Source organism: Etheostoma spectabile, chromosome 5 (assembly GCF_008692095.1).
Source record: "Etheostoma spectabile isolate EspeVRDwgs_2016 chromosome 5, UIUC_Espe_1.0, whole genome shotgun sequence".
NCBI lineage: Eukaryota > Metazoa > Chordata > Actinopteri > Perciformes > Percidae > Etheostoma > Etheostoma spectabile.
The window spans coordinates 28,267,981-28,290,705 of record NC_045737.1 but is presented as its reverse complement, the minus strand read 5'-3'; the positions used below and the strand labels follow the sequence as shown (position 1 = coordinate 28,290,705).

The 22,725-nt window shown below is 42.5% G+C and overlaps 1 protein-coding gene across 6 annotated transcripts; it reads left to right on the top strand.

The window, feature by feature from the left end:
* Positions 1 to 798: 798 nt before the first annotated feature.
* cdca2 (cell division cycle associated 2) lies at positions 799 to 18,775 on the top strand. Of its 6 annotated transcripts, none has more exons than XM_032516273.1 (15): positions 799 to 1,097; positions 1,567 to 1,753; positions 2,087 to 2,226; positions 7,484 to 7,649; positions 8,085 to 8,239; positions 9,777 to 9,923; positions 10,514 to 10,628; positions 12,062 to 12,393; positions 12,791 to 12,842; positions 12,935 to 13,009; positions 13,971 to 14,104; positions 14,300 to 14,362; positions 14,603 to 14,671; positions 15,806 to 15,971; positions 16,186 to 18,775. In XM_032516273.1, exons 1-15 carry the CDS (start codon positions 1,089 to 1,091, stop codon positions 17,127 to 17,129), a joined length of 2,754 nt encoding a protein of 917 aa, XP_032372164.1. In that variant the 5' UTR covers positions 799 to 1,088; the 3' UTR covers positions 17,130 to 18,775. The 6 variants fall into 6 exon arrangements, with proteins under 6 accessions (XP_032372164.1, XP_032372165.1, XP_032372162.1 ...); XM_032516271.1 differs by having other exon boundaries at positions 800 to 1,097; positions 14,600 to 14,671; XM_032516272.1 differs by having other exon boundaries at positions 800 to 1,097; positions 14,297 to 14,362.
* Positions 18,776 to 22,725: the final 3,950 nt, after the last annotated feature.

Sequence of the window (22,725 nt, the reverse complement as noted above, 5' to 3'; positions counted from 1 at the left end):
GGGCTTATTGATTTGAATATGGGGTATGTTGTGTGTGGAAATATGATAATATGCCAGAAAACTGTATCAATTGATTTTCTGAAAGTGCCATTTTGGTTTATGCTGGAGGTGTATTCACTTTTTTATGCCACAACCTTACCATTAAAAACAATAAGCAAAGCATTTGAAAAGACACAAACTTCTTTGTTCCACTGCTCTGGATTCCCAAAACCCACATCTCTATTTGTGTACAGTTGAATAAGTAGCCTACAGTGTGTTACCGTAGACTGTGTGTATATATACAGTCTATGTGTGTCACACTATTCTGTGTAACCTTCAACAGGAAAATGTTGATAGCTACCTGTCTGGCTGACAGATTGCGGGAGTTGTAACTTTGATCATCAGATCAGGTATAAACCCACAGACTGACGGAGGGATGGAGCCTCCAGCTGTTTGGTTCCTAGACAGCCAACAGCAGATGGGGCCCTACAGTCAAGGGAGTAAGTTACTAGTCCAGCTGGATAAGGCCTACTTAAAGTTACTTTTTTACCTCAAAGCATGAAAATTATTAATTTTGCTTGCTTTTTTCCTAACCTGCATCTGGGCTATGGATCAGTGTTTGCTCAGTTTCAATTGATATTAATGTAAAACACGATTTTTTTCATCTGGCAATGCCGCTTTGCCTTTCGGATGTCACGTGATATCTTGTTTGGCATTTCTATTGGCCAATTCATATTAAGCGAGTACCAGTCAAAGAAGTTAGTTCCTCCAAACGATGCAACTTCTAAGTTAGAATCGACTTTTTTTTAACAATGGCCGTTGTTTTTACCCATATTTAACATTTTTGAACAAGACTACATAATACCCAGCGTGTTTTTGAAGTTGTAACAGTGTTGTTTTACAAGTACACATAACGTTTTCGCGGAGGGATCCACACTCAGCCGCTGGCTCTGGCGTGGAGCATAATTTGAATCGCTCTCTGGCTGCTCGTTTTTGTCGTTTGTTTTATCATGTATTTGAGCCCTTAATGCCTTTCTACGACACACTAGTCTGTACATGTTTTTATATCTCTTTAAACGGTAGACACCCCTTTTATTTGCCTTAGCTAAATGTATAAGGTAAGTTACTTGTCACTCCATTACAGTCACTCAATTATATTCAGCACTAACGATAACGTTAACGTTACTGTTGCTATTGCTAGCTAGCTAACATTAACGTCCCATGTGAACAGTTCAGGATGACAAACTGACGGTGGCTTAAACAACAATTAGCGTTTGCTGTTCCTTGTTTTAGTTAGCTAGTTGGCGATAGCAACTTTAACGTTACGTCCCTGGAAGAAGTCTTCAGTAGCTAGCTAACGCTAGTAGTTACTAGCGTTACTGCTGTGGAACGTTACTGTCCGCTGTGTTCATGATAAATCAGCTCCTGGCCTACCAGCACCAGCCTGATTGGAATAACATGTTAGGAATAACGTTACAGGGGACTTTTTCTCGTCCATCCTAAGTTTTCTTTTTGTAGTGACCACTGTGTTGACACTGCTAAGATGTATGTATGTATTTATGTATGTATAATATCTTGTCATTGCAGATGGCTACCGTGGAGATGAACAATGCTAGCACTGAAGGAGATCAGAAGGAGAACATGTCCCCCTCAGAAGAGGACTCCCCTCCCGTTGTCATTGACCCCTCAGACCCCCTGAAGTTCTCCGAGCTCACACCTTGTCAGTTTGGCATCTCTGTCCAGAGTTTTATTCCAGCGTCAGTCAACAGCAAAGGTGAGAGGACTGTGAGAGGACTGTGAGAGACCGTGTTTACTTTGTATTCAATCGACTGTGCTAACCCCCCCACTGTTCAAGACTGAGAAATGCTATATATATATACACACACACACACACACACACACACAGTTACTAGGGTATTAGGGTTCGCCGTAATCTGTAATAATAAACTTAAACCATTGTAAAAAACAAACATGCTTAATAAATGTGACCAAAGCATTATTAGATTCACAATTTAGCACCACTGATGCATAAAATTAGTGGCAAAAAAATAGATTGAAATTATGACACCAATTAAACAAAGTGGCATTCTTCCCCCTCTTGCTCTAGATAAGTCTCGTCTAGCACAAATAAAAAAGGCAAGGCGGAGGTCCAGCGTTGGTGTCCGGGGCTCCCCAGAGACAAACTCCCTCATTCGCTTCATGGCACAACAGAGGATGAAGACTCCACCAACCTTCAAAACTCCAGAGGTAAGATCCTTTCTCTGGATGCAGTTAAGCACATCTTGCACCCCTGTCACATCTTACTGGAGTTGTGTTTTTCTTTATCAGATACATGCAAGGACTGCCATCACTGCCACAATTACAACTAGTTGTACATTCATGAAAGTGTTGGACATCTACAGTACATATTCACACACGTGCACTATGATACAGAACTTTCTGTCAACAGAACTTCTACTGGCCAATATACTCCAGCATTAAAAGTTGATTACAGATTTGAGATCATATTAGAACCCCTGTAGGGTTGTGTTGCTATTGGGGTGAAATAATCTTGCCGCAAACAGATGAATAAACTCCTAGTTAAGTACTCAAATCCTCTTCTGTGGTAGTTCCAGCTACAGTCAGGTTTTCCCTGGGCCCAAATTACATCATATGCTTATTTGCATTAATAAGTTAACTTTAGGATAGGGCTGAAAATTAGTGGTGCTGCACTGGTAGCAACAATGTCGGCTGACAACGGGAATGAAAAGTGTTGTACCTATTAATGTTTGAGCATGATCCCATGCAAACAGATCACGCTGGAACAGTGAAAGGAACGTGTTTATTTTTACTTGTTTTTAACAGTTTGGTTCATTTGCAATGGTTTCTGGAAAGGTGTGCATGTGTGTGTGAAAGAGACCACCAAGGCCCTGAATTCGGTGGCCCAAAATGAAACTCTAAAGTAAAGTCTTAAGCCGGCTGCACACTGCCTGCATAGCCTTTCTGCTGCAAACTCTAACCTGTTAACATTGGAACCCAAATAAAAACGGACACGCCACGCAGCTGACACCTTCACGCCACACAGGCAGTGTGCAGGAGGCCTTATCATTTTTCGCACCCTCTTCCCCTTCATGTTTCTGTCTCTTTACACTGGATATGCAAAAGAGCGGTTCACTAAGCCCAGGTAAATGGGACTGTACTGAGCTTACAGCAGGGCTTTTTAACTATATTGTTCAGTCTAATCTGAGTGAAGTTTAGATAGGATGAAGAATGCAGACATTGTGCATAATTGCCCATGTGCAGGTCCCACTGGTAGAGAGAGGGGCTGGTTTAACCCACGAGTAAAAAAAGTACCTCTGATTCATAATTTAATAACTTTTGAACCATACAAGCGATTTACTCACTTTCGGTTTCGTTTAAATCCTGACGTTTTTGCGTTTACAGCGGTCTTTTTCCGGGTCTTTCTAGCCTCTACAGGGGGTTTTTCTATCCACCTGGAACTTCAGCCTCTTTGGACTTTAATCCATACTGTTATGTCCAAGATTGATTCACTTTATGTTCATATTCATCGCGTTTTGCTTATTTTCTGCCGCTGGCTCCGCTCCCTCTCTGCCCTGTCTCTTCCGTCTATTGTTTCAGGAGTGCATGCCCATATATGGGAGATAAAGGCACCCCTCTTGTATGGAAGGCCAGAGGGACAAAAATGTCTATATACTCTATGGAAAGGCCAATGGTGCACTATATTTAGACACATATTTGCTTGTATAACATTGCTGTGGTGTAATATCATAAATATGACATTATTATGTTATTATTGGCATAAGTAAATGTCATGAGAGCAAAACGTCTTGACTTTTTTGGAAAAAACGCATGTATTTTGTCACTGTATAAGTTATAATGATTATTTCTTCACAGTGTGAAATCCCAAGACATATGAGAAATGTTTTAGAGGTTTTACTTATATGTCTGTGATATCAATACATATCTGGAAGATTCATTTAAGGCCATTCTTTAAGGCCCTAAAACCATTTTTAACATGCAAGTGACCTCACTGCAACCCAAATATTCTAATAACCCAGTTTGTCCTAAAAAAAATGATGTTACTATCTTGACTGTAGACAACAGGGTTGATGTTTTACAAGCTTTTTTATAAAATAAATCCAGACGGAAATTAAACTGTAAAAATGGCCTCAGGGCCCCCAGGGTTAAGACTACAAACTGACAGCTTTAGTTTGAGATACCTTCACAATCTTCCTTCAGTAGTAATAACCATCTGTGTGGAAAACACAGTGAGCGAACCAGCGTTAGTTTATTTTGTATCTGTTTTTAGTAATCAAATTACTCGAGTTACCCAAATCATTTCAGCCCTACCCATAGCTAATAAACAATTTCAGATACAGAACACATTTTGAAATGTGCATCACCGGTAGAGAAGATGGCCTCCAATACTGCCTAAAACGCTGGTATTGGGAGTACTGGAGTTTATGCATCAATCCAAAACCACGTAATAAAGCCCTAAAGAAAATCAACGTTAAAGACTTTAAAACTGGTTGATAAAAGAAAGTTCTGTGGCGTTCATCGTTTTGTTCATGTTTCACAAAGAGTTTAACCTGAGCCAGTCCGACACCAAAGATAGAAATCATCTCCAGACCATCTAGTGTCTCAGTCTCAGGTTACATTTTCACTCACTATATCCACTACTTTGTCATTGCAACACATAATACAAGCATTACTTCAGGCTTTATACACCGTTGAACGGCAGGTGGACGTGGTACCGTCTATGAAATTACTTAGCTCTTTGTCACTGACCGTTGCCTAATGTTACCACATCCACCTGTCGTTAAACGGTTATCTGGTGGAACACAACTGGCACAGGTCCGGGGAGTGAGTGGCCAGTGCTGCCAGGGGATCGGTTTATTTGCCACCAGCCAGCAGCGAATGCCGCTGTAGTGAGTGACATGTGCCACCAAGGGATCCGGCATATACCTACGTACCACAGTGGCTGACCATCAGCCACTCTTCAATCTTGGCGCTACTGAATAATTTATTAAGCACAGAATAGATTCTTGTTTGCTTTTCTGAGCTCTAATTCTAACTCAGGAATGTGGCACAAATATACCACCATAATTAATGACAGTAGGCTCAATGAAGTCCTTGAAAGTTGGTGTTGAACTTCAAAAATTAACGTTACCTTAAGATAAGCCTGTCGTGATAGTCAATAAATCATTGATTAATTGCACGATTAAAAAAAAAAATGTGCTTGATCATTTTTGGGGCTGCCATGGTTTTAGTTTGCATGCTTGTTTGTTTTCCTTCTCTCTGTCTCTCTCAAAGAGACTGGATGACCACTCTCGGTTCCGTAGCGTAACGAGGAGTGAACCCTCTTGTAAGTCGCATGGTCTTTGGGTGGGGAGGCGGGACTCCTGGCCGAGAGAGAGAGAGGAAATGCAAGGCACCGTCAAAAAAATAAATAAATGTATATGAGCGATATCCCCCGTGTTACTCGGCGTCCTGTTTTCTCCCCTTCATTCCAAACCACACAGTTGACAACGTGCCGGTGGAGGCGGTGGTGACAGGCTCAGACATAAACGCCACGGGCTGCTGTGGACCTGTCAGTCTCGCAGGCGTTTTTGAGAAAGTGGCTGCATGTGTCCGACAACGGACAGAACATTAACCGGCACAAGGCTACACCTGTCCGCTGTCAGTGTGTCAGAGGCAAACGTGTGTAACGGAGACTCGGTTACCTGCGTGTGTGTGTGTGTGTGTGTGTGGTGTGTGTGTGTGTGTGTGTGTGTGTGTGTGTGTGTGTGTGTGTGTGTGTGTGTGTGTGTGTGTGTGTGTGTGTGTGTGTGTGTGTGTGTGTGTGTGTGTGTGTGTGTGTGTGTGTGTGTGTGTGTGTGTGTGTGTGTGTGTGTGTGTGTGTGTGTGTGTGTGTGTGTGTGTGTGTGTGTGTGTGTGTGTGTGTGTGTGCGCCAAAATGAAGACAGAAGTATTTGGTACAAACATTTCCTCGCCATGTGGGAGATAGCCACATATTTAAAATGTCTTCCAGTGTTAAATATTCTCCACAAATAAAAGTTTATTGATCTTTCAAAAGGTGTACCTTCATTGTCATTATATTAGATGAAAATGATCTCAGACAACGTTATTTATTGCAATTATTTTTGGGACAATTTATTGTTCAGCAAAATTTATCGTGACAGTGTGTAGTTTTTATTTTTAACATCTCACACTTTCAGTCACTATGACAACCACTACTGTCAGAAACATTGTGCCAAAATAGGAACAATAACGTTGCTGTCAACGGGCTGAAGATTGAGTGACTAGTAGTACTCGCGATGTTGTTAACTTGGTTGCCATGACTTGCGAGTGATGATGTCCTGTCACTGTTCCAGTTGCTCAGGGAGAGCGAGAGGATGACGGGTCGCTTGAGTTCAGTAGAGCAGACGGCTCTGCTGAGTCGGGTAATCACGACTTTATGACTTTGCATAAACAACCGAAGGAGCGGCGAGCATTGTGAACATACCGCAAACCGTGTTGTGCGTCTGCCCTATACCATGGCGGCAGAAATTGAACCGTGGTAGGCCTCCATCAACGTAGAGGAAACACTGTGCTGACTCACTATGAATGCAGAGACAATGTAGTTTTGCTTCCTCTCCACCGCAGAGAAGACAGAAGCGTGTGCTTACACACCTCAGGTACCAAGATTTAGCACCAATTTGATTTAATGGGAGATGGAACTGACAGTATAATTCAGTCAGTACCCTAAGAAACCGAGTTCAGTACCCAACCCAATTGTTTACATCAGTATATATTCTCAGTAGAGAAACACAATGCTTTTATACTATGCATATGAATTAAGCTAAATTCTGTATGACAATAAAAAATGGGAGTTTTTAAATACACAACTTCCATAAGAGTTGTATCCTGCTCACTCATTGCTCACTATTAAGATAGCATGTTTCTGACCAATGAAGGACAAGAGGCGGGCACTAAAAAGCTTAAGCCAATGCCACGAGTCTGCTCACAAGCACAGATGGCTTGTGCTAAGAATGTAAATTAAAGCTATGTACTTTTACTGTATGTTGGTATAATGATGCATTTTTGAAGTGCAATGAGCAAATAATGGACAGCAGAGAATTATGCTGCAGAAGTGGTTTAAGAAGTTTCTATGGACTTCTGGCAAATTTTTCCTACGGGTAAGCTACCAATTCTTAGGTCTCCAGGTGGTGAGTTTGATACTAGAAGGATCCGTTTCGGGTCAAATTTAGGAGAAGGAAAGTGTTCTTTTATCTTGTTCTGAATAGTAATGACAGTGTTCTGAAGCATTAGACTTACCTGTTAGTCGGATAATGCATAGCTCAATATACCTGTAAAAGTAATATTCCTGGATTGTATGTGGGTGGAAGGAGTGTGATTGATGTGCTGCCTCTCAGTAATACCGCTGCTGTAATTTCAGAAGTCTATGACCTGTCAAACTGCATCACTGAGTAGATATGTTTGTTTTTGCTGTCTCAACTCTCAGCTTGTCAGAAGTAGCCCCTTCCTTCCCCGGGTCGGCTCCACGCTGAGGCAGAAGATGGCCTCCTTCCAGAGCCTGATGGATGTGGAAGAGAGTGAGGTCTGTGATCCAATGCCAAGGCAGGACAGCAACACTGGAGGATGCATCAAGACAAGAGATTATCTGTCTGGTGAGGCTGCCTCATTGCCACAGGATTAATAGTTTCATTCCTCACCAAAGGTCTATGCCAGTAGGATTTCTTTATGATGTCTGGAGGCACTGTTCAGAAGCAGTGGATTAATGCACAGCACAGTGTAAGCCTGACTCTGACAACATCTTACAGCAGTCATTCCTTCTGAGCTTGGTCTGCTTCTTAAATGGCCCAGTTTCTGAGATGTTTGTAGCTGGAGTGAGACTTTATCACGATTCCCTTTGAGCAAGTTGTTTTTCAAGCTGTTTTCTTTTTTTTTAATGATTTTTATGTTTATTTGATATTTGATTTTTATCTTTTTTTATTTTTTATTTTTTTTAACTGAAGTGCCTCAAAGTCCCATTTGTTTTTGTATGGTTATATAACTCATCATTTCGTTGTTGTTGTTGTTGTTGTTTTTTTTTGTCCTCTCAGATGGAAACAGCCATAATGGAGGGAAGGAGAACTACCCACCAATGACGACGCCCGTACCCAGCAAGAGGAGGCGCCTGGGCCCCCAGGAAGGGTGTGAGGTTGAGATTAGAGAGGGCAGCACTCCTATCTCCAACGTCAGTCTGACGGAGCAGGAGGTACACTCACTCTGACCATGTACTTACTTGACTCCTTTCAATAATTTAACTAAAAGGTTTTCCCTCTCCGTACTTGGCTTCCATTGAATTTGCTGATTATTTTTAACTCCTATATGCACAGTAGATCTCTGTGCAGCACAGGGCTTTTAAATGCAAGCATCCAAAAAGAGAAAAACAAGAACTCTCAAGCAAACCAAGTTTGATTTTAGTGCTGGGTGAGGTTTATTTATTTATCAATGCATCTGTTTGTCTCAGTTGTTTTTGTTTTTTTGCTCTGAGCTTCTACTTGTATTCTGTAAGGTGCAATATCATATTTTAAGTTTTCTGCGTCATTCTAAGCACAAAAATTTGGTAAATCTGCATCTCTATCCATGGTAGTAGTGTTCTTGCTGTTGTGATCAGGGTGGGAAATTCACTTTTTTGCCCACCAGCCACAGTGGCTGGTAGACAAGGTAGGAAGTTAGCACCAGCCACCAGCCAATGGCATTTTGTGACCACGCGTAGGTTCGACAGTAGGTCCAGTGCAGGGATTGGTCGTCGGGAAGGTAGGCTAACTATTCCCTTGTTTTCCCTTCGTCATCAATGCACAACTTGTTCGAAAAGTACCTTCTCTTTTTCTTTACTTTGCCCTTAACAGCTACCGTTGACTCCACGGGATATGTCGCCACATTTATTTTTACCGATGATTTACCTCAGCTCAAATACATGTTGTCACGGACTAGCACTGGAAACCACTCGAGAAAAGTCTGGAGTTGACGGAAATATGCGCGGTTTCATTTCCCATAAATTCTTCACAATAAAAGCCGTCTGTTATTTTGGTATTTGAATGTTTTTAGTATGAAGCAACAAAATCCGGAAATGTTGGGGATTCATTAGCAGTAACGTTACACAACTCTATTGTGCATTATTGTTACTTAGCAACAGCTTGGACAAAATGTGTCCAATCCGTTATAAGTAATGTTTTACAATCCACCCTCCCCTGTGGCTGGTATTCAAGGAAAAGTCACCCGCCACTTTGACAAAGCACCCGCCATTGGCTGGTGGTGGGTGCTTATTTCCTACCCTGGTTGTAATGCTGCGCAGCAGAAGGAAAACGTGGGAGTTCCTTAATCATATCCACTAGGGCTACGACAATATGCTTTTGTCCTTATTTGATTATTTCAAGATTCATGAGTACCAATTAAATTTGTGCTTGTTGTTTTCATTTATTGCGATTCTAGAAGTATTGCGATTTCATTGTATTTAGTATTGTGGTTTTCTTTTCATTCTTTAACCAAAACTAAAGTTGAATAATACACTTCTAGAGACAATATATCATGAGACGTTTCTAAACAATATGCACATCACATGTCAGCCAGTCAGTCTGACATTAATTTAATTTTGTACTTAAATCTGTTTTGCTGGAAAGGGATATGATGTGGTCGTCGTCAGCAGTACCATATAAACTGAAAATAAATGGGGTGAATCATTGGTTTAAAAAAAATAAATAAAGATTTTAAAAATCATTGCATCCTTTTCCTACCCCAAACATCCACAGGAGGAAAAAGAACCAGTGACGCAGGTTGTGACACAAGGACCACTGCCATCCACTGAGACCGGGGATGAGACCAAAGCTGTGCTTATATCCCCAACCCTTCACACACTTCTTGAGCTCCAAGGCTGTTCCCCTGCTAAGGACCAACAGGTTAGGTCTTATTCCAGAGTGCAACGCACACAAAAGTTAGGAAGGAATAATGTGATAATGCCATTTGAGTAGCAGGACATCTATACCATTTTCCACAATGAAAAAAAACTTTAAAAAGCACAGCTGAAACCAGTAAAGAGATGATGTGTAATTGACAGCACAACCAGAATTTCAGTAATTCAAGCAGAACTCTTTTTTTTTTTTAAATGAAGTGATATTTAAAATGTTAACCAGCCAAGCATTCAATTTTCTGAATGAAAAGTGTAATGGTCGTTGCCCACAGGCTCAATATAGCACACTTCCGTTGCATCATGGTGCCAAGCAGTTATCGTATGCTTTGCAACTTAAGCCACAAAGCAGGTGATAACCAGGCAGACCTATTTTATAGCGCTGTCCTGCTTTAAAGTCCTCAACCTGTCAGGTCATGCAAGCAACAAGAGTGAAAGCACCATTTTTAGAAATATTACTATGACAGTTTTGAGTACCCTCTATGGCATTATCAAAGCTGTATTTGTGGTGTTGAGCTACTGCTGCTCCTTGAACTACAGTCTAACAGAAGGTGGGGGGGCTCATGGGTTTTCTCTCAACAGGACAGTCTTTTTGAACTCCAAAACCTCGGCCGACCACCACCCAGTGATGCCGCAGGATCATCATCCCCCTTTCACGTCCCCTCTGTCCCCTCTTTGCTGGAGATGAAGCCCACAGGTAAACAAACAGCGCTAATGCCCATGCAAGAGGAACTGGCCTTTTATCTTGGTTCAGCCCGGCCTTTGAGGCTTGGTATATTTATCGTGTGTTCCATTTGTACTCAGATTTTCCGAGGTCAAAGTCGGAAACATGCCCTCTGACTAGGCCTGCACAATTCAGGGAGGAAATATGAATCATAATTTTTTTATCTTTAGAATTGATATCACAATTCTTTAACAAAAAATCTTTTCTCACGAAGTGTACTGTTTATTGCACACATGATCCTAACAAAACAAATTGGCAGTACCAAACCACCTGTAGCTGTAGCACGTACAGCACATGGCACATCACCACACGCCTGTAGACAGAGGCTTCAATGAAGAGAAGGAGAGCATCGCACCGATTTTCTACAGTCGGGTTAGAACTCACAGAAGAAAGTTGTAGCAGTTGGGATGCAGTCGGCGCGTAAAATTAAATGACAATCAAAGTCATAAGAAAAAAAATATTGATTTCTTTAAAAATTAATCGTGAACAGGGTTAATCAAGATTGTGATTTTACTACAATTAAAAGTGCAGGCCTACCCCTGACCTTGGGTTTCCGAGCTTGGAACTCGGGCAACCACAGAGCTAAAAATCCAACATGGCTGCTCAGAGCATCAACAGTTGTGAAAGCTATAATATACAGCTATAAGCACTTCTGTGTTATAGTTTATCTGTGGACAATCTTGTTACGCTGTTTGTATGCACAAAAACAGCATAATGCGTGCTATAAACTGGTATTGCTTACAGTGGCTAACCTGGCTAGAGCTAATGAAAACAATGAAATCCAACTTGTAAATGGAATATTTCATCATTCCCAGCTTTGGCTTCCTAGTTCCAAGGTAAATGGAACAGGCTCGATGTAGTGTATCCAGGCTGCATTCCAGGAGAGAGGAAATTCATGTTAATCAACAGCTTTTGAATTTTCTGTGTTGGAGTACACCATGTGTATTTATAGTTAAAGTGTGTTTCTTCAGTTACAAGGGGAGTGTTAATGGTTCTCAATGCCAGTGTTGGTATCAAATAGACCAACAGTTGTGCAGCGTACGGATCAGTCGCTGTCACTCACAAGACCTGTACTTGGATTAGCAAATTCAGTTGTCCCAATATTGATACTACAGACATGACTTAGTGACCTCGGTTTTTTTTTAAGTTGAGAGGAACTTACACAATATTGACAAAATGTGAAATACGATAAAACCTTTATTCCATGTTGATTATACCTGCAAGTACCCTGCACCATAAATAAATTATCGGCTTGTAAGAAAGACGATTTTAGAGCTTTACAAAATATTAATGAAAAGCCAAGAGTTTATAGTAAAGTAGCTTTACTTTCTGCCTCATACATTGTGTAATGAGAACAACGAAAGGTAAATGGCTTATTTGTGCATTTAAGATTACTGTCTTTGCAGGAGAGGATGACTCCACCGGGACGTCCACTGTTAAAAAAACAAAAAAGAGGGTGCACTTTGGAGGTCCGCTCTCTCCTGAGTTCTTTGATAAGAACCTACCCCCCAGCACACCGCTACAGAAGGGGGGCACACCGGGCCGGGCACCCACACCAGGTGGGAGCTTACAGCTGCGCTCACTGCTGAAGACGCCGCAGAGGAGTGAATCCCAAACGCCACAAGCTCAGCCAGATCCCAGCAGCCCCTCTGGGTTTGGTGCCTCACCTACACTTGCAATGCCTCGCAACCGCAGCATGGCGTCTGTGGGAGAGGACGGTGAAGAGAAGGATGGAAAGGTAGACAAGATGCCAGAATAGTTTTAAGATTGGAAATATTTCTGTGGTGCTTGAATGGTGTATACTCTTCTAAACATGTCATAAAATAAAAGTTAAAACGTTAAAAGTTTAGATTGAAATACTTTGGTCAATCCAGTTCGCTCTCAGCTTTCTACAAACATCCAAGATTTTCACAAGGGCTGCTTTTGTTATCAGTACATTTGAAATTGTTGACAGTATACGAGTCTGTTTTTTTTCTCTATATCACAATAACTGGATAAAGGTCTGAAGAGAAAACTTGTGATTTATGATTGTTTATTACTTACAAGAACCAGGTTATGCCCCACTATCTGTGCTGGATTGTACATGATACAGTCAACATTGAACAACATTGTTTTTCTTTATTTTGTTGTCCTAGATTGTTTTCCCTTCAATGGAGGAGATGGACTCTGCGGGCACAAGAGATACAGGTTCGTTATTAAACTTTATTTATTTATTTATAATTCTGCAGTCAGACTCTGTTTAAATGATAAATAGCATTTTTTATTTGTTACATTTTCAGGATACACGTGGGATCCTAAGCCGTTGAATTTGAACACTGCTTTCAATGAGGAGTCTCTTTCACAGATTCTGACAGGTGAACTACCGTCGGGGTGTGTGTGGGTGGGGGGGGACGGTGGGTTGGTCACGACTCAAGTTTATCATTGAAAGCAAGCTAATTGCCTGTCCAGTATAGAAAAATGTAAATATCAGGGACCTTTTAAACCAATGTTTGCAAGTCAGAGACAGGACAGACCCTTTTGATATTCAAATTCAGCTGTATCAAAGTCCTGGGAAAATGTACGTTTGGTCTTTGTTTATTGTTAACTATACCAATCCACATTAATTTTAACTACAGCTGACAGTCTCAACTAGGGATCGACCGATATGGATTTTTTTAGTGCCAATACCGATTTTCTTTTCATCAGCCTTAGGGCTGCTGATATTTGGGGCTGATACTGCTTTTGCTCCCTCAGTTAACATAAAAATGTAAACCCTGCCATCTGCTCTGCCATTTCTTTAAAAATATTAACCAAAAACCAAGATCAGTGTCACTTCATCATCATACTTTCATATCACCCAAATGATGTGTGCAATGTACATCATGTGGATGGGTGCACTGCATATATTAACTGTACAAGGGTAAAAGGCTTTCATCAACATCTAACAGCCTTGATGATGCGCTGCTTGCTGACATATTATAAGACACATAGAATCAGTTCATCACAAAATATCCTTTGTCAAAGTATTGAAATAATTTGAGAAAACAATAAACCTGAAAAGTATCTATTTAAATAAATGCTTGATTTGTAATTTAAGACTGCCATGGTGCTAGTGGTGGGGGGGCAGTGCATGGTCTGCATGTGACCTGCAGTGTCTCCAGCTCCACAGAGCGGCCTGTGGACGCCCGTCTGGAAATAGGAAAACTATCGGCGAACCCAGCAGCCGCGTATCAACAGATACATGTAAAAACACAAATATCAGCCGGCTGATAAAATCAGTCTATCACTAGTCTCAACAGGTGTCATTTTAGCTGAAATGCTGTCAATTTCCCTCAGAGTCTGAGACTAAACCCAGCACAACCTCCCAGATGGATGCCCTGGACGAGCCTACATCCTTACCAGAGCAGGAGAAGCAACATGAAGCGGGTGTGGAAGCTCCGGCCCAATCTAGAAACCGAAGGAAGAAAAAGGTCTGCCAGCAGTACAGCTCTGTTTTTTAATTTTTTAATTGTTTAGTTTTTTAATTGTTTTTTTATCTAGTTTCTTGGATAGGACATTGGGGGTTCACAAGATATAGGACCTGATTATTACTATCATCTACACCTTTCCGTACTGCTATCATTCCATGTCAAACACTGAAAATGTCTAAATCTCTTCCACAGCAGCCAGGACCAGCGCATGCATGTGGTGGTGAGGCTCCAGCTCACTGCGGCAGTCTAAAGAGAAAGGTCTGCTATTACCACAAACTGCTTTCAGCTTGATCTCACTTGTAGAAGTCTCCCTTTTACCAGACGAGACATCATTTTAATAATTTAGGCGCCGTAACATGCTCCTATCTAATCTACTGTTTAATTCCTCTGCATCTGAACTGAACCACATCCGAGGATATCCACTTTAAGTGTGTGAGAGTGTGTGGCAGAGAGACAGTGTATAAAATGTATCTAATGCCAACACTGGTCCCCCAGCAGCCAGAGGAGAGCGAACCTGTGAAGAGGTCGACACGCTCGGCTGCCAAGTCGGCCTCTGGGAAGATGAAGGTGAGTCGGAAGAGTTTGCCTGTTTGATTTCTCTTTACACTGCTCCACTATTGGATCTGTCTGTCTGGGAGGCAGTCATGGAGCTGATAGCTGCACAGTCTAACTACAACTTACTTTGCCTGAACTGTATGTGTGTATGTATGTTTTCATACCCACTCAAAGCTGTTTTACAATATAAAAATTAAACTTATTTAGGCCTACCACAACTGAGGAACAGAGGAAAAAGATGAGGCTTTGGTTACCCACACAATCTATTTATTGGTTTTAGCATTTTTTGATGGTATGTGTTAATATAAAAAAATATAGAATATCACCAGACATATAAACACATTCGGACAAAATAAGTAAATAGGATAAACCAGACGAGTACAACAAATGAAGAGCCACAAGAGCTGTGCTTCTCACTAACTACACTCGTCGCTCTGATGGAAGTTTAGGGCTGCAACTTACAATTGTTTTTCTTGATTGTTTAATTGATTACTTGTGTAGTCAATAAAACGTCAATCTGTGTTTTCCAAAGCCCAAGATGGCGTCCTCAAATGACTTGTTTAGTCCACAACTGGTATATATTAAGTTTACTGTAATAAAGGAGTGAAGAAAACTGGAAAATGTTCATATTCAGCAAGCTGGAATCAGAGAATTTGTTCTTTTTCATAAAAAAAAATGACTCAAATGGTGAAATGGTGATAGGTGTAAACCGAGCCCTGGGTATCCTGCTCTGTCTTTGAGAAAATGAAAGCTCAGATGGGCCGATCTGGAATCTTCCCCTTATGAGGTCATAAGGGGCAAGGTTACCTCCCCTTTCTTTGCCCACTCAGAATGGCCCCCCCATGAGAGAGAGACATCATGGCTTTCAAACGAGCAAAGTAGGCCACCCCCCCCCACCCCCAGCTTCCACCTTGCCCCCCCCCCTAACAGTTATCATAAAATGTTTGTGATGTGTTTACAAGACCTTACTTTTACAGTTGAAGATTTGTCCAGATTATATCTATTATTATTATTATTATTGTTATCAATAATAATAATTCAGTAATCCCCACCTTATGACACAATGAGCCACCATAACTTTCTGTCCTTACAAGTTTCCATTGGCAATGACATGTCGGTCCAAACCTTTTTAATTTCTTTCCACAGATGACCTCCACAGCAGCCCGGCGGTGGAGCAGGGGCGTGGACCGCACCCTGTACGGCTCTCGGGCATTTGCCTCCAAGAACCCCAACCTGAGTCCCATCACTGAGACATTGTCCCTCATCAGCCAGTCTCCAGCAACACAGCACACTCCTTCTACAAGCTGCACAGGTAAAACATGCAGGCAATAACTTCAGCTTATAGGAAGTAAATTGGTAACTACGGGTTTTGCTTCTATGCTGTTGGGCGGGGGGGGCGGCGCACGACCTTTCAAAATCTATCATCACTAAATTTATTTTTGATTCCTCAAAAGTTAGAACTTTTGGAGGCCAGCAGTTATTGGTACAAAGGCATTTCCCTGATTTGTCCTCCTTTCTTCCAACAGCCCCAAATCATGAGACCCACTTGAACCCTGAGATGGCGAACGCCATTCAAGCAACAGGTAACATTACTGTGACTAATGTAATGGAAGATCCTTCAGAAGATTCCGTCACATCACCCAACTCCATTAAAGAAAGCCCCAGGGGGGACGGCAAGAGGCCGGCAGGGCCGAGAGGGAGAGCACTACAGAAAAGGAAGGTCAGTGTTGCTGATGATATCCTGTTCTGTGAGCAGACTGTGGACAAGACTGGAGTAAAGACAGAGGGGTCCTGTGAAGACCAAACTACTACAAACCTAGAGGCATCAAAGGAAACTCCTCTGAACCCCACTGGACCTGAAGGAGAAGTCAACTCTCAAGACATTGCCCAGACCTCTGCCTATACAAACTGCACAGACTCTGATGGGAAAGTAGAATGCCATGGCCGTCTGGACGCACCCTCCTCAGACTGCCCACCTTTGGCTTTCAATTTTAGTCTGCTAGCAGAGCCGGCACATAGAAAGACCAAGCGGGGCAGGAGGAGCTCTGTAAAGAGCTCGGTGCTACAGGAGCAGGGTCACCGGGCAGAGGAGCACCCAACCAGCCATGAAGTGAAGGAGAAGGGACACCCAGATCAAGTAGCTAGCCAGCAGGAAAACATCAGGCCAAGCTGTGATAGCCAGGAGGTGGGGGGGGCAGCCGGTTTTGATCTTGCCCCGTGGCAGGCTGACTTTAATTTTGAGGATGTGTTCCGACCTGTCGCCACTAGAGGGCAGCGCTCGGTACGCCGCAGCCTGAGGAACAAGTTCAATGCAGAGCAAAGCGGCAACGGTGGGGGTCTCGCCTGGCTGCCTTGGACCTCCCCCGAGTCCAGCTTAGAGGCGCGCAGGAAGACCCGTGGCCGGCGGCTCACTGTGGCTCCACCTGTCCAACTTCCACTTCCCGAGGAGACACATGAGACTGTAACCTGACTACATGAACATGAACCGAGATTAAATGGGGATAACTAATGCATTCATTACACCTTCATACATACCTACCCTGTTTCCTTAATATTAAAAACAATGATTTCCCAAAGAACAGGCTGATTTTTTTTATTTTTTTATTTTTTTTTTTATATAAGCTAAAACATTGATGCCTTTGGTCTCTGAATTATTAGAGCCGACCAGTAATTTGTAGCCGGTTTCCCCTCCGCTAACCAAGCGGGTCAATACACTGTGAGCCCAATCATCTCTGCTGACCACCACCCGATCAATATCCAACCACTCAGCTGGTAATCACAGCGCATCTTCACTCTCGCTCTCCAAAGTCATTGGATCGAGCATCTCCAAGTCAATATCTACTCTTTGTGCATAGAAGATGGCGCTGCTGCATTCCCCGTCTGTCAAGCAAGGCTGGGCAGGAGGAGTAGGGGTTAACAATAATGGAATAGTAATGGATGGAGAAGATGTGCCTTACACAAAGAAATGTAATTTACAGGCTCGAACTGTTCTCTTGATTTGTGGTTACGACCTTGTTTTTCTTTTTTACTCCCCCAGTGATCCCAACTGTTGACGGATTAAGGAAAATGTCCAGAAGAGCTCCCCGGCTAATTGCATTATCTGTGCTTTTAATGGATGGTTTTAATTATATACTGTCAAGACTTAATAGTAATAGCAAGTCCGATTAAATTTGTCTTAAATATTGTCCCAAATTAGAAATAAGTGTGTGTTCTTAATCAGTTCTCTGGAATGTCTAAATGTACCTTGCTAGACTCCAATTGTGATTAAATGCTTTGGTTGCAAGTAAAGACACCTCGTTAGATCAAATTGTTTGTTTAAACCAATGATTTATACTCATTGGAAAGGAATTCGCCCAGATAATAAAACTGTCAATATCTCCCCAAATGTGATTATCCAGCTGTGTGATCAGTTCAGATCAAGTACAGCAGCTTTCCTTTCACATCACCGTGCATGCATCGCTACATTAATGACCATTCTGATCTACATTTTGCACACAGCCAATGTGTGGAAGTCAATTGACCTCTGACCTCAGATTCCAGCAGTCAGAGATTGAAATCAGGTCCTCTTTACTGGCTCCATCCATCTGTCAGAGGAACGGAGAGCGCGGTAACAAATTGAGTTTCAAATTCAGTTCGCATAGGAAAATTGGCTCCTAGAATGATGCATGGCTGTAATCTATCCACCACTGGGTAATTGACTCGCTCCTTTTACATCAGAGTCACTTGGCTGAAGGACACCAGAGGTTTCTGGCTCCCAGCGTGTGCCAAGGTCTCTTCTCTATTCCCACTGGAAGGCTGATGCAGACAGGCGGAGCTCTGGGTTGACCCCGTGGTGCTACTGTGCCATCTGGTGGAGGGCCTGAGGAGCTGACGTCGCCAGGTATTCAGCATCAACTTGATCAACTATGAGGAGATGAAAGAAGTCACAGGAACTGTTATTATCTGGGGAGCAAATCATTTACTTAATGCATGTTAATTTGTCTCAGAGGGGCTTTTGATTGGTGCTACTGCTGAACCAGAATCACTTCACGGCTTTTATTTCCAGTTAGTTTTTTTCATATCATGTGCCTTTTTCATGGCTTTTCTTCTGTCGTATTATAAAACTTGTAACTGGGACCATCTTTGTGTGTGTGTGTGTGTACGTACAGCCAAACTGCTGCACCTCTATACGAGTGGGTGTGGGGTGTGTTTTCAGGGTCCAAGAGAGCGGGAGAGTGTGTGAATGGGTGTGAGGCTGAAACCCCTGTCCCTGGCAGACGGGTATAGTGAAGACGGCTTAACACAAGAACAATGGGGTCCTTTGACCAAAAGCGACGCCCCCAAGACATGTGGCCTCCTGTCACCGTGGCAACCCCCCATGGGACAGGGAGCGGGCTGACAGCTGGAGAGGAGGACTTACAAAAATGGAGTCCATTTCTTTCCACTGAAGCTCCCCTTGCTCTATATCTTTTCCCTGTTCTCCCTGTCTTCCTATAGTGCCCTTATGAATATGGGTTACATCTCATTTTACAGCTTTATGTGATTGACCTTATGGGCTTGACTCCACCTACCAACTCCTGCACACACTCAAAAAGAGTTTAAAGAGACGACAATAAATCAGGTGTTTATGAGCTCTTGTTCCAGTCAGTAATAAGAGAGCATTGAAGTCATTGACAAATATGGGGCTGAGCCATACAATTTTATATCCACTGTACCGTTGATTTTACGCCTCATTTTAAAACGGATCAGCACTTTCTGTACAGACACAAAGAGGCTTAATCAGTTATTTGTACTTCCAGATTTAGAGACTTTTGTCTTTTAATTAGTTAATTAGTAGCTGAACGGAATTAAGTTGTCCCGCCGCCTCAGTCCCTTCTGTGAGCCCTGTATTATTGATGCTCTGAGGCGCTCTCTAAGCCCGGCACAGCTCTCCTACGGAGCTAAAGACAGCAGGAAGGAGGGCAGCAAAACAAAAGGCAGGGCAACAGCAAGAGACCCTCCAGCTACTCTCAGTTTGCTTTTCTGTCCCAGTGTGTCTGCGTGCTACAGCTGTGGCTGGCTCAGACCTGATCTACCGGCTGCCTCTGCATGCAGCATGTGAGGCCGCAAGACGTGAAGGGGATTTGGTTTGAAAATGCGACAGGTCTTTGGGGAACAAGTCTGCATATCCTCAGTGGCCAATGCACATCTAAGTTTAACCCCAAAAAATTATAAAAAAAACAAACAAAATGTGGGCACTCGTTAAATGTGAGTGTCCCTGCTGAGGTCAGAGTCCAGGTGGAAGGTACTTGGTGGTGGTCACCCCCGGGACTTCCTGTCCCCAGAGAACAGAGGAGCAGGTTGTGGTGGGTTTCTGTAGAACGATGATGTGTGCCTTTCTTATATTGCTAAAAAAGCTCCAAATAATGTAACTTTTGAGCCACTTAACACCCAGGTTGCGGACTATGATTATATATGATACATCTATGTTTACAGTTTATGTCTTTTTCACTTAAAAACAAGACATTGTATAGGGCCACAATTGCTTGTATACTGGTTCATATCTGGTTATTACAGTCCTCCAAAGTGTGTATTTTTTTTTATCAGGTTGATGCTCCTTTTTTCTTCTTCAAAGTTTACATGATGAATGTCCTGCTGAGTTCAAAACTGCTCTCCACATTCCTGAAACATGAATTCCCTCTGGGCATGGATATGAACTATCACTTTCTGTCTGTGTTGTGTAACTGTGGTTGACTGGTGACCTGTCCAGGGTGTTTCATTCCCTTCTGCCTGTTGCATGCTGGGAAAGGTTCCAGGCCCACTCCCTCCCTGTATTCAGTAGACATAAAAATGGGGGAGAGAAGAAGAAAAACCCACTACACTGCAGGCCTAAATCATCAATGATATCCAAATGTTGAGACCTGAGACATGGTAGACCTGAGACATGGTAGCCCTGAGACATGGTAGCCCTGCGCGGAGGAGTTAACTGAGCCGACATCATCGACATGGCGTCTCCAGAGAAAGGACGCAGCTGCCGTTGTAACTGGAAGACGAGAACTACTGCTGTTTCTTGAAGAAATCCCTGAAGGACAGATCTTTGACTCTGTGTTCAACCGTGGGAGCATCGAGCCGAAGGCCACTGAAGGCAGCTAGCACTTTAGCTTCAGAAGACCTATAAACTAAAGAAAAATATGTTGCACTCATAAACTATATTTTCACAAGGCAATCCTTATCAATAGCTTTTAATATTGTGTTAAGGACACTGTCCTTGTCTGGTTTCGCTCTCTGACAGATATGTCCCGTCTCCAGCTGGTCCACAACTCGGCTGCCAGACTTTAACAGATTTGACCAAATCACTGCCATCCTTGCAACGCTACACCACCAGTTAAGTATAAGTACAGCTGGGTGTCAAAAGAAACAGCAAACAACATTTTTAATAAAGAGCCTTTCTTGCCATAGATTCTCTACAGTATGTACAACCTTACTGCAGGAATGAAAACCATTCTTGTAAAATATGCTCCCTTCTTGTGGTATTGTGGTGATTGTGGTGGAGAACTGTCTAAATGATCGTCCATGGGTCATAAGCCCGTTCACTGAACCTTCATTCCCTGGATGGAATCACCTGCACAATAAGGTTTCGTCACTTATTTATACAAATTATCTTTTAAATTGTCACCATTCATAAATGTAGTGGACATGGCAGGAGTTTTCTTCTGTGATGTTGTAGTAAAAAACAGAAACTTTTTCACATTATGAATCTGCTACCAAGACAGACCTTCACACAGACTGGGGCTCTGACTGACATGGGACGTGTTAAAATAATCAGCGTGCTAAATGCAACCACAAGCAGTAATACTTACTGAGTACTATCAAGGTACTTTGAATTTCTAACATCCATGCACACACTTTGGCAGCGTCCAGGGTTTTTACAATACAACAGTACAACTATTTGCACTTAACTCTGTGTGTTTTCTGTCTATCAATCCACTCACAGAAGCTCCTCTGAGAGCCGGCGCTGACCTGATCAGGATCTGCAGCGCCTGGAGAACTCCTCTGTGAGCAATGGCCCAGGCTGACATGTGTCAGCCATGACAAATGAGCAGGTGTTTGGGTCGTGTTAAGTAAATGGAGTCATTATTGATGACCTCGGAGCTCCCTGTGTGTTGCCAGTATCAGTGATGACTTCCAGGCCCCCGCTGCAGTAAAGGGGATTTTGTGATTCTCTTGGTCAGGGAAGGACTCGCAGCCTCGGGGGCCAGGCTGCAGTGTCTGCCATGGCGGGGTTAAGTTGAGTTGTTTGCTCTGGTGACCTCAAAGTGGGAAGTTCACTGTCTGGCACTGGAGCTGTGTGGCGGGCAGCCTCTGTGTGGACGGGCTCGGACTTGATCCTGTCTCTGTCTCGATGGTTAGACCCTAAAGTTCCAGACTTTTACATTTAGAATTTATTTTGTATGTAGAGAAATAAACAGTGTTCCCTCAGCCCTAACCACTAAACCAAGATGAGCATTATTACTGCAGCAAAGATGTGGGGGACATTTAACAGAAATGATGAACTAGGGCCTAATCTGGGGGGAAATCCTCGGGGAACAGAGTGCCTAATTTGGAGGAAAAAACATGAAGGGAACATAGGGCCTAATTTGAATGGGGGGGATTCATAGAAATGAGGGAGCATAGGGCTAAGAAGTCTCAGGGATGACCCCCATATCGTGAGGCTTAGCTTAAAAGGCTAGTGTGCAGGAAACAAAAAAATAGAGGAAGAAATATAAGAAATCTGATGCTGATTTGAGCTATTTTGTTCAGTTCAATTTATGTTAACATCAGCGTATTAACATTCTCATGATGACAATGTTAACATGCTGAGGTTTAGGTACCAAATGTACCATATTTACCATATTTACCATATGTACCATATTTACCATATGTACCATATTTACCATTCCCAATGCCAAACAGGCATTGAACACAGAATGAGTGCATCAGGGAACACTTATTTTATAAGACGTGCTCTCTTATTATTTACATAACCTTTTTGCTCCTACTTGGAAGAAGCCAACGACAATTTCCATTGAGGTGGACAATAAAATCAATCAAATCAAATCTTAGTTTAG

Coding starts and splice junctions, on each gene's coding strand:
- cdca2 (XM_032516270.1), top strand. Junction 7,650..8,084: donor GACAAGAGATTATCTGTCTG/GTGAGGCTGCCT, acceptor TTGTCCTCTCAG/ATGGAAACAGCCATAATGGA. Junction 12,843..12,934: donor TGCGGGCACAAGAGATACAG/GTTCGTTATTAA, acceptor TTACATTTTCAG/GATACACGTGGGATCCTAAG.